The following is a 12403-nucleotide window of genomic DNA, read 5'->3' as shown; positions in this document are numbered from 1 at the left end:
ATTCTGGGCAGAAATATTGCCACACTTCTATTATAGTTTCAACTGAAGGTCAAAATACTCAAGTAACAGAATGTTCTACAGAAATTGTATATGAGAACCAGTTTGGTGTAGTGGTTAAGGTGTTGTGCTAGAAACTGGAAGACTGCAAGTTTTAGTCCTCCCTTAGGCATGGAAACTGGCTGGGGGACTTTGGACCAATTGTTCTGTCTCAACTCAATACACTCTACAGGGTTGTTCTTGTGGGAATAGGAGGAGGAAGCACTAGATATGTACACCACCTTGAGTTGACCAGTAAACAAATAAATAAATTCTATTCGTTGAGTAAACTGGCTAGTTCCTACACAAAATAATACATGTGCACAAATCTGATTTCCAAAATGGCAGGTCAACCTCCTGGAACATTTCTTCACTGACCTTAAAGTAACTATCACCACAAAACATTTTCATTACAAAACAGTTCATCAAGAAAAGCAGTTCAGTATGAACACACAGAAAATACATTTGTCATACTATCTGTATTAATCAACTCACAAGTGCAAGTTCTCTTCCAACCGTATTGTTTGCCATGTTATTGATTGCCAAATAAGAATTTATAAAAATATAGATTCAATTGTATAGACTAGAATAAAAGTCTCTTTATTCACCCACATGCTTTACTTCCATAATATACCACTGTTAATACATTTAGTAACCATCCTTCAACTCCATATTCACGCAAAATATTCTAGAGTTCAAACTTACAGATAGTCCTCACTTAATGACCCTAATTGGGACCAGAATTGCCATTACCAAGAAAAGTGATCATTAGGCGAAACATCATGTGGCTGCACCACTTAGCAACAGCAGTTCTGGCAGTCCCAGTTGCAGTTATTAGGTGAGGACCTTGCCACCATTAAGCAAGGACCTCATGCTTCTCCTGCCTGCCACACTCACCTCCACTTCAACTCCCCCTATCTATTTCCTCCCCATCTCTGCCCTTTTGGCTGCCCTGTACCCCACCACTGCTGCCTACCCCTGCTGCCCCCTGCTGGCCCCAGGTGACCTTCACCGCCTTCTTCCTTCTGCTGCTGATGAGGCACACCGGCCAAGGCAGCTGCTGGCCCTTCGCAAGGCCTCAGGGAGTGCGGGGCCTCAGCAGAGTGCAGGGCCGCCAAAAGGGCAGAGATGGGGGAGAGATAGGCAGGAGGGAGATAGGTTGGTGAGGGGAGTTGGAGTGCATGTTGAGATTGTAAACGTGGGCGGGCTGTCACACACCCAAATTTTGATCACGACCGTGGAGGCACTGCAATGGCCATAACTTCAAGGACCAGCCATAACTACCATTCGTTCAGTGCCATCGTAACTTTGAATTGTCACTAAACAAATGCTTGTTAAGTGAAGACTACCTGTATTTATCATACTCTTTCTCTAAATCAATAAATGTATAGCAATTTTTCTTTCTTACATCCCTTTCTCAGTCACCTGTTGAAGAGCAAAGTCATAGTCTGTGCGCTCCAGAGCCAGCATAAAACTCCACTCCACTTCCAAATTTTGCTCATTTACCACTTGTATTCTTTCAGTGAGAATTCTGCCAAACACGTTTGCAGGCACATTTAACAAACTATCATCTAGCAGAATAATTTTCCCTGGGTATTGCATTCATTCAGAATTTTGCACATTTTTTTTTTCCAAAACCCACCTCTGGTTGTTCTATTATCCCAGTGGACTAGAGAATAATGTGCAACTGTCACCAACCCAGAGGCGTCTACAGGGTTAAAAAGCATTACACTGCAAGGCTCTGCCTTTTTAGTACATTTGTGTAATGTTACGACACATGTACAAAAGGAGTGGGGTCTGAACCACAACAGTGCGTGTCACTTTTGTCATTTGTCTCCCCCTCCTCTTGAGGCTGCCTCTGCACCAACCTATGGATTCCTACTTTCATGAGGGCCCACGACAACCAATTCTTACTTTGGCGTTCATTTCATTTTGACCTTCACTTCCTCCATCTGTCCATCGATTCTGTTCCACAGCATCAGACCTCCTTTCCAGATCTATTATGCGCAGATGGGCCAGTAAATATTGACCTCTGCTGCCCATCAGGGCTTTGGTTAATCAAGACTTTAACATAATGCTTTGAAATAATATAGAATAATATAGAGAAGATATAGATTAAGTTACTGGGCTTAGCTGTACCCATACCACATGCAACATTTCTTGCTAATGGTAAGGACAGCATGCTTTGGTAAGTAAGCCACGAGGGTACCAATGACCAGTTTTATTCAAAACATGCTCATATTCCCTGCAAGTTGGATCTATAATCTAGATCACTGGTTCTCAACGGGGGCGATGGGAGGATGCTGAGAGCCGGTGAACTTGTTTTGGGCAGTAGGGGGGCGGTGGGCATGTTTTGGGCGGTAGAGGGGCGATGAGCATGTTTTGGCATTCGAACTTAATTTTAAAACTCCCCAAAAAATTTATTAAATCGATTATCCGGTTTACACCATTTGTACCAGCAATAAAACGAACTTACGCGACGGCTGCCCTCACTCACTTCTAAGAATGGTGAGACGAATTTGTATTCTAGGTAGGATGACCTTGAAGAACTCGACACTACAGTTTTTCTCCGATCCCAACCAGCACAGCACATGCGTCAGCTGTCTTCCCACGCAATTAATCGCAGCGAGTGCATTGAGCGTCCTTTCAATATGAATGTTTGATTTGACCCGTGTTTCTTGAGTTGCTTTTCGTTCGCTTCATTTGTTTTGCGTTAGTCATTTTAATTTTAATAAAAGGAATGCAATTACCTTCCAGGGCAAAAGTATCGAGTTAAATCGAACAAATTTGGTGTGTAAGTCTACTGAAAAAAATTACTTAAAATTTTTGCCTTTTATAATTCAGTAACTCCCCCCCGTCCCCAAAGGGTGGCGTTGAAAAATTTTCCACTCCTTAGGGGGGCGGCAGCTTCAAAAAGGTTGAGAATCACTGATCTAGATGGTATCTTGAGTATAGAGCTGCCTGCATCTCATCAACTAGGAGGGCTATGTAATATACTGATACACACTCAGGATGCATATCTGGCACCTCATATAATTATTCTAGTTAAAGGCAAATCCAGATTCACCACTTTGGTTCTGACAACAGTTCCAAGGTATTGAAAAATGTGTAACTAATCACACTTTTGTAAAGTTTTGAAATATAACGGGGAGGGCTAGAGAGAAGAGCTTCTGTTATAAAATCACAACTTATTCTAACATGCCCCAACAACTCTTCCCTCTGCAACTGAGTAGATCTGCCAGGTTTATTTAATGTAGAATAGTTTTTTGTTCTTAGCTGCCTTATCTGTGACTGTCTGTGACATGGTACAAACTAATAGCATGATTTCTCATTCATCCTTGTACAATTCACAGGAGAGACTTCTAAATCTACTTCTCTAAATATTAGGTTTTATCCCACCCAAGTTACAGAAGCAATGTACAAATGTGGTGATGATCTGCTCTCTAGTTAAAATCTGCTCTTTCATGAATGTATTGGTGAGGCGGGAAGAAGAAATTAGTTAATTCAGGAAAGGTAACCCTGATGAAAATAAGAAAAATCAAGGCTGTTGAAGGATATTGTGTATGTTCCATAAAGAATCAATTATGCACGGAACCACTACTCACAGAAAAGTCATGATAGCATTTTATACTTTTCAATTATTTGGGTTATTTAAGTATTAATGTTGTAAATTGTTGTCATCTGACTATTTCTGCAGTTCACCGCTAAGAGCCCTTTGAAATGGGGGCAGCTGAGAAATGCCATAAAACAAACAAACACACTTATGGTTTTTTTTTTAGATATGACTGACTGATTAGGCTATATACTGCCCACCAGAATGACTCACTCTGATGCCCAAATTCTCCCTAATGTCAGCCGGCTCTCCAAGTTGCTGCATTCGCTGTTGCTCTCAGGTTTTCTTAGCTGTGGCTGTCCACGCAAACAGGAGTTAAACCACACGAAGAAAGCAATTTCATGGTTGAACAGCCTTGCACCATTAAGTCAGAAAACAGAGTTACACTCATTTCACAAGGTAGACTCTGCTGCCAATGAGATGCACTAACAACTTTCTCCAAGCACACAGGGAGAATTTAAGAAGAAGAAAAAAAAGGAATAGGTGGAAATCTCTCCTTTTCAAATGCAGGTCTTTAAAAACCCTGTAATAAGGATTGCATGACTTTTATTACAGCTATTAACTTTTTTTTTAAGTCCAATTTTGGAGGGGAAAAAAACTAGATGTTCCCCATTTTATACAACGTCTTCAAAGACTTTACTGGCACAGCATATGGACTGAGTCACAATTGTCACAATCCTAAACTGGAAATAATAACATTTATAATTTTAAATGGTGCTTTTTGAAATGTATATAGGACAGTTAATTATTCCTATATTGCAGATGAAGAGGAGAAAAGGGAGAGGTCAGCTGGCAATACTCAGGGGTGGTTGGTTCACAATTTGCCCCTAGGCACTGTGAGCTTGATACCATACAGCTTTATTTGTTGTTTGCTTTGTTTTATCTAGAACTGACATACTCTTGAGGTGTGGCTGCCCTTTAGAAATCCAGTGGCTCTTCTGGTATACTTTACAATTAAGTGAATGTTTATTTACACAATATCAGAACTCCTTCCTATAGAAGACAAAGCCTGTATTTCTGCCCTTGAACTTGTTACTATGTAAGAGGAGAAGAGTGTTAAACTAACAGGTACTGTTGTTTTGAAAGCAGGGAGTCCATTTTACTGTTTTGTGACTTTTTGGCTCATTTCTCATAATCTTCTGACCATTTGAGTAGAGACAGTCTCATTTGATCTCTCAACTTATGGTGACGGAATATAGATCTACCCAACATTGCATGATATGATGTACTAATAACATGCATACTGTGGAATTCTATACACCGAGCCTCATGAAGCCCAATTAGTCATTTTATTCTTAAAGTTCAGACAAGCTGATTTATTCTTGTTCTGTTCCACCTTCAGTTAGTTCCACTTCTCAACAGTCCCTCCCCACTTTCTCATTTAATCTCATTTTATATTTTATTATTTAATATATACGATATTGTGTGATTTCTCCAGCACCCAAGAAAAAAAAATTTTTTTTTAAGAAAAGAGATTAAGTGGAAATCTCTACTTTCCAAACACAGGTCTTTAAAAACCCTATGTTAAGGATTGCACAACTTTTATTACAGTTTTTGATCTTGTTTAAAAGTCTAATTTTGGAGGGAAAAAACTAAGCATCCAAGAGATGGGATAAAATGTTTCAAATAAATAATCAAATGGTGCTAATATATTTAATGCTATACAGCTTACTATTTACTTATCTATTTGCAGAGGCTGGGTTCACCTATCATTGTTTATTTTAATCATAATTTGGTAGACAAACTGCAGTGGCCTGCTTCATATATAATATTAAGCCATAAATCAGGATTTACATTGTATTGGCTGAACTCATATATCACACTAAGACAAAACCAAATAAATTACATTAATATTTGAAGCTGGGTGACTTTAAAACAACTGCAGGTGGCTTACAGTTTAAAAAACAGAGAAACAGAAACAGAAAGAAAATCTGAAGCATCTGGACAACCATATCCCATATACCAAAAACCCATCACCACCAACAGAGTTCCACAAACATACCGCTCCAAGGCTTCCACCACTTTCTAGGGTGAGGGCTGCAGAATGAATTTCAGATCCAGAAGAGTTTCTATCTGGCAAATCCTCCTCTATCCACTGAACATTGCTAGTGTCACAACATCTGGTTTTAGAAACATCAGCCATGGGTTAGGGTTAGGGGAAATAATACGAAAAGAAACCAGGGTACCACCTTTCTGCCACCATCCCCTTCCTGATGTTGCTACAAAGCATCTGGAGTAATATGGATGGTTACTAGCCAACTACCACACATTTCTTTGATCTTTCACCCTTTAAGTCCTGTGTTATCACACTAAATCTGAAATGTAAAAAATAAAAGCTATCATAACAAGCAAAGTGACACCAATTAGTCATTAAGGGTGAAGCTGTTTAGAAATAGAGAGACTGTAACTAAGGGCCCTGTATTTTTCTTTGTCTGTTAGCTGTTCACAGAACTTAAGGGCTACGTATGTGATCAAGTACTTTGATCCTGATATAAGAATATCCGATATGAACAAATAGTGTTATCGCTTTGCTTGACAGTACTGATACCACCCTTTAGAACAGACATGGATGCATTAGATTACATAAAGCGATTGGCCTTGGATTTCACATTATATTGTGAGAAGGTAGTTTATAAACATATTTTTAGTATCTCTCCTTGTTCAGCATAACCATCCTCTTATTCTATAAACATATGTGTTGAGGAATGTTTCGGTAATGAATTTCTGTACTTAGAACAACTATACTGCAAATGCAGGAGTCCCACAGTTGCAGCAGCAGCAGCAGGAAAAGCAGCATTTCTAAGTAGCAAAAGCGTGAGCAAACTTGCAGGTGTTAAAGCCATGATCTAGTCCAGGTGAGGGCATCAGAACAGAAGCAGAGGCAGGGCTGTTACGCCAGAAACAGAGACGGAGCAGGGAAAGACACTTCAAAACTGAAGGCATTTTAAACTATTTTTCAGTATGCATCATTCAAATATATAGTAAAACACTGACAGGGTTATTTAATTTTAGAGAGATAGTTCACTCATATCCATTTTCTCTTCCAAATATTCAACAGAGTCTAGGTTCTTCTCTGGATTCTATCATTTGTGCCAGTGAAGCGCTAAAAACAACATAAACCAACCACACAGACAAGAACCCGTCTCTGCTGGCCCCCCACCCCCACCCCCATCAGCTTAGATAATCGACACACATTCTCATTACCATTTTCAGCTCTGTATACCTGCACTGCCCTCCCAATCCATATGAAATACTTACATTCATTCCCATCAATAATTTCCCTGCAGGGTTTCCTTATCTCCTATAAAAGACAGCCTGCCTGCCACAATTCTAGAAACAACATATATTCCCTAGTTTATCTAGCCTTTATACCTGCATATATACATTTTCTGAGCAAGTTCACTCTTATACCTAATGCTTATTTGTTTTTCCAGACTAGCAATTTCTATCTGGCAATCTAATGCTTGGATTCAGGATTATTTACTCATTTGTTTCTTGTAGCAAAAGATTCAAATCAGGCTTTGATCCCCAGTTCAGGTCTTTTCCCACCCATGAACACGTCATGATTTGTACATGGTAAAGAAGCCAATACCACAGTTATGGAATTCAAGATACTTATATAGCATTTCACAGCATGATTGCTCAGAATTCCCAGTGAGCTCAATCGGATTGATTTCTGTATAATCACATTTAGGATTACTGACTGAATTCCCTACTACGTAATAGGTAGGAATTTTATAGAGCTGGATGTATCTATGGAAATATCAACAAAGCATTTAAATGCCAAGATCTATGTATAAACTCACCCTTCTAATCTTACATCAGGTAAACTTCGGTTGAATGCAATCATGTCACTGGCCATAAGATTAAATTGGTTGATTTTAAAAAGCTCTTTCATTTTTTCCTGATCATCCTTGGGAATGAGAACGGCTTTTCCCATCTCTCCTGGTCCTTCTTGGCTTCTTGACATAACAGCTGCAACAGAAGATATTTAAAAAAAATACATTTAATTGTTCTGCATTGTTCTCATCACTTCTGTTATATTTTTGAAATCTAGAATCCAAAAGCTATGGGGCATTTTTATTTTACTTGTAGACTCTGACTTTCAAATCTGCATTTCATGAAAGGTTAGAATTAATAGTTAATCTGAAAATCAGAATTTGAGAAATAGCCAACTTTTGGGAAATGTTAGAATAATTTACAACAATTCATTCTCATTGTACATTCAGTGATCTCAATATTATCCTTGCCATAATCATGCAGACACATATTAGAGCAATAAATAAGATTAAAGGTGACACTTCTATCTATCCTTCACACAAACCTGCTAGCGTTTCTCCAACATTTATCTGAAAGGGAATGCTTGCAGACAGGGTTCTTCAGGAATCCTATCTATTCCAAAGTTCCTAATCAAACAGGGGAGACCAGAGTACATTATTGCAAGAGCAGCAGAGGGAATTACATCTCCACATAGCTGAAATGGAATGCACTAAAAGAAATGGATGACAGCTTCTTTTAGTAATGATTGACACATGTTTATTGGCACCATTTAGTTCTCCATACTGTATACCCAATGATACAGTCAAAATTTTTGGAGATGCAAAGCCAACTATTATTCTCTTGCTGTTTGCTGATTTTAGTTCATTAAAGTAGCCAAGGAGAATATGCTGGTGGAGAGAGCTTAAATTATAAATCACTCTTCCTAAATGCCTACTAAAATAATCAGCTAGAATGATCATGATAATTGGAGATTATGAGAAATGTAATTCAATACATCTAGGTAATAACAAATCAGGAGAGGCTGTTCTGAATGAACCTGTTATCTGAGGATAACTATTCCCATTAAACCATTGCTAAAGCATTGTTGAAATCGTCCATTTTGGACTCTACTTTTAACTGGTTCAAATATTCCACAACTCAAGCTGGTAGTGTGACCAGTTTCTATTCTGTATTGCCCTATGCAGATCATCCCACACTTCAGTCCAGCTTCCATTTTTTTTAGAGGGAGATGAATGAAACTTCCTTTCCAGACTGTCCTGAGGCTGGGTACCATCAATATGATAGTGGTACCCAATTTACAAAGAGAGAAAGGGAAAAAAAGACAGACCTTTAAGAAAAAAAATGAGCAGAGAGATAGAATCAGAAACCAACAGATCAGTAAAATGGATCATGCTGTCAAACCTTTAGCAGCTTCTTGCATCCAAAAAGGTTAGGTTTGCACAGAGACTTATTAGCCAGATTAACTGAAAGGAAGAAACGGGATTAGGTTACAGAATCTAAGAAACTGTTTATGTGTACTTTAGCACTCCATTTATCAGTTAGGTTCATGTGGGCTGGATTCTTTGATCCTCTTGCTGACTGCAGCAGTGGAGAAGATGCTGCTCATTCCCTGATGTTCTCCTCCTTAATATTTTGCAAATGCCCATCCCCTTTCCCAGACTTTGAGAAGTCCATTGCGTATACGCTGTGGGCGTGGAATCTATTACTTGAGACAGAAGTGGAATATATTGCAGGCTCCCTGGAACTCCAAACAGGAACACTCCACATTGCCACAATCCTATGCAGCTCTTACTTGATAAATGTAAATGTTCAATAACAGAGATATAGACAAAGGATAGTACATTGCTGTTGCAAATATTTCTTGCCCTGACAAGCTATTCTGGTACAACTGTGGAATGGTATGTGTACATTTTTTTTAAGTTTACCCAGAACAGTAGGAAAAAAAATATATGAAAGGAAGGAATCAAACAGGAAAAGCCATATAAAATCATAGCAACGTGTGTGTGTGCGCGCACACGTGGCTTTCAGTCATTGTTGATTCCTGGCAACTAACTGGACTAGTCCCCGTAGTTTTCTTGGCAAGCTTTCAGAAGTGGTCTGCCCTTCTTTCTAGGGCAGAGAAAGAGTGACTGGCCCAATGACACCCAGCTGGCTGGGTGCCTAAGGCAGGATTAAAACTCATGGTCTCCCAGTTTCTAGCCTGACACCTTAGCCACTACACCAACACTAAAAGATTAACACAGAGCTCATGGGATTTCACTTCCAGACTTTACCAAAGAATTGCCCAATTCTTCATCTACTGATAGCAAACTTCTGAGAACTCAGATGACACAAAATGCTTCCAGCTAAAAGTAACAATCAAGGGAAATCTTTGATTGCTGTGAAGAGGAAAAGCTTCAGCCATTCTGTTTTCTTCAGAAAAGAAAACCTCTGCCTGTATTCTGTCTAGACAAGTTATATTGATTTGCCAGAATGACTGAACAAGCTTTGATTTCAGTAGGTCCACAGGAAGTTCAAAGCAATGCTAGATGTTATCAACATTTACTTTTCTACCTTGATTATATGAATACTCTCATGGGTGTCCTTTTAGGAAGACATTCATTCATAATGGAAATCCTGGTGTGGACATGCAAGCACCCCAGGAGGAATTAATTATCCCTCATTCCCAAGAGGAATTAAGAAGGATACTTCTGTTTCAGCCTATCATCCTGTTGTGCTTTCAGATCTTCTGTGACAGAAACAATCACATATTCATAATCACCTCACAGAATTAAACTATCAGCAGCTGTAGGATTTTGTTTTCCCTCATCAACTAACACCACTGCATATATTTAGCTGACCAATCATGTCAGTTACAAACACACTGATTGTTCAAATTATCAAGGAATGTAAGTAAACTCTAATGAGATTGCAACCCAAATTGCCGCTGCAGTCTTTTTCAAACCATGTTTTCTTATGCCTGCCAGAGATTAATCATTTGAACTCTGCCCCCCTTCAGATGCTTCTAGAGATCCAGAGCAGAGCTTTGTATGATCATACAGAAAAGTTACAGTATTGTACTGGAAAATCAGAATTTGTCTTTCTGCTATTCTACTCCTATTTTTAGAAAGAGAGAGAGAGAAAAAAAAACTTAATGGGACAGCAAAAAATATCTCTCCATCGTCCAGCAAGGCTATTCCTTCGTTGTCTAGGAAATACTGGAATGAGACAGGCACTTATAAAGCAAGTTTGGGCAAACTAACTGAGATTCTTGGATGCAGCCAAATACTCTCTCCCATACTTTTCTTTTGAATCCCTTGAGACTGAGGAATGTCTGCCCAAGGAGCTTTCTTCATAATCCGCTAATCTAGCATCTTTTCCTCTCAGTATTCTTGGTACAGAACTGCACTCTTGAATACCCTTTTGTACTACAGAGCATATATCACTGCTTTGACGTGGAATCTGTACCGGCAGCTGCAAGAACTTGGAGAAAGTGGCAACACAGTACAACAGTGTTGTCCAAACTTGGCCACTTTAAGATGAGTGGACTTCTGGGGAATGGCTGGGGAATTCTGGGAGTTGAAGTCCACTCATCTTAAAGTGGCCAAGTTTGGACAACACTGCAGTACAACAATCTGAACAAGGTTTATCTCACCAAGACTTCCTCTCCTTCTCTCTGGGATGTCAAATTCCAATGCTTTCTTGACCCAAAGCTCTCAAAGGCAACTGTTCTCTCTATATTTTTTTTTCCTTCTCTTTCAAGGGAAGTTTAGATCTTCTGATTGATCTAGGTCAATCTTGGTAAGAAAGGCATTTTGATTTTTGGATAATAGATATACCTGGTCAAAGTGATCAACATTCAAGAAAGAAACTGAAGCAACTATAAGTGGTCTAAGGTTAAAAATATATTTAGATTAAAACTATTTTATTGCTTTCCAAATTGCTTCATTAGTAATAGCCACTTTTGTAATGATATGCTTTGACAATCATATTGTAGAGACAAAACATTACTAAGCAGTTAAATAACCTAGTGTGTATTTTAAGTAGAAAACATTGATTTAAGGGATTATTTAATCATTTTCAAACTTATGTAAAACAACACGACCATGCATTCAGATACTGAAATTCCAGGGAATGACCCTTTGTTTTCTGGTAATTATGGGCTAGAGAATTAAGGTGCTGGGCTAGCACTGGGGAAACCTGAGTTCTAGTCCTGCCCTGGATATGGAAGCCAGATAGGTGACTTTGGTCAGTCATTCCTTCTCAGCCCTAGAAACAAGATGGTAATGGCAAGCCATTTCCAAAAATGGTGCCAAGGAAACTGCATGGACTTTTCCCTATAATTGCCAGGAATGAAGTCTGACTCGAAGGAAGGAAGGAAGGAAGGAAGGAAGGAAGGAAGGAAGGAAGGAAGGAAGGAAGGAAGGAAGGAAGGGAGAAAGAGAAGTAGAAATTGGAAGATCTAAATGAACTGTAAATTACTGTAAATTACCCTGAAATACTTGCAGCAAATCCACACGTTGGAGAAAAATAGCTCTGTAAGGCAAATTGGTACCATGCTGCGAGGCTAAAGTTAATTTAAATATTAAAAAGCTTACAGATTGGCTCAGTTGAATGAACTGCCCTCCCAAATGCTTTGGGAAAGAAATTCCAGGGCTCATGTAATAAATAAGAGAAGGATCATGCACAGAGAAAATAAAGGAATGAAAGCAAACAAGCCAATATGAAATGTATAGTGTCTGCGATTGGTGGTTATGTTCTTTATTAAGGGGTTAGTCTTTTCTGGTATGCTTACACACTGACCCAAATAACCGTCTCATTCTAGTAGATGCATGGATATACTAATTGTTCTAAAACATGGCACACAACCTTTTTGGTTGCCTCAGTTGGCTGCAGGCCACTATTAACTATTAGCGGCAGGAAACTAGCAATCTACTTCTTGCCAAGAGACGGAAAAAGCGGGCCCAGCACCTTGGCAGCTCCACAGGCTGACAA

At 39.1% G+C, this 12403-nt stretch overlaps 1 protein-coding gene across 3 annotated transcripts in view; it reads right to left on the bottom strand.

Annotated features, from left to right (window-relative positions):
• GALNT13 (polypeptide N-acetylgalactosaminyltransferase 13) overlaps positions 1-12403 on the bottom strand; it is a 187306-nt gene that overhangs the window by 105215 nt on the left and 69688 nt on the right. For 2 of the 3 annotated variants that reach the window (XM_025166288.2, XM_007427590.4), the window contains one exon: positions 7456-7624. In XM_025166288.2, coding sequence (XP_025022056.1) covers positions 7456-7624 — 169 coding nt within the window. Of the gene's footprint in view, positions 1-7455; positions 7625-7973; positions 8035-12403 lie in introns of those variants that run through there. The other variant, XM_088146568.1, reaches the window with a different exon arrangement.

This window comes from Python bivittatus, unplaced genomic scaffold (genome assembly GCF_059951505.1).
Source record: "Python bivittatus isolate LINGU-HERP-01145 unplaced genomic scaffold, Pbiv_v1 ctg000480_np1212, whole genome shotgun sequence".
Taxonomy (NCBI): Eukaryota; Metazoa; Chordata; class Lepidosauria; order Squamata; family Pythonidae; genus Python; species Python bivittatus.
The sequence above is the reverse complement of the archived record's forward strand: the minus strand, read 5'-3'. Positions and strand labels throughout refer to the sequence as shown.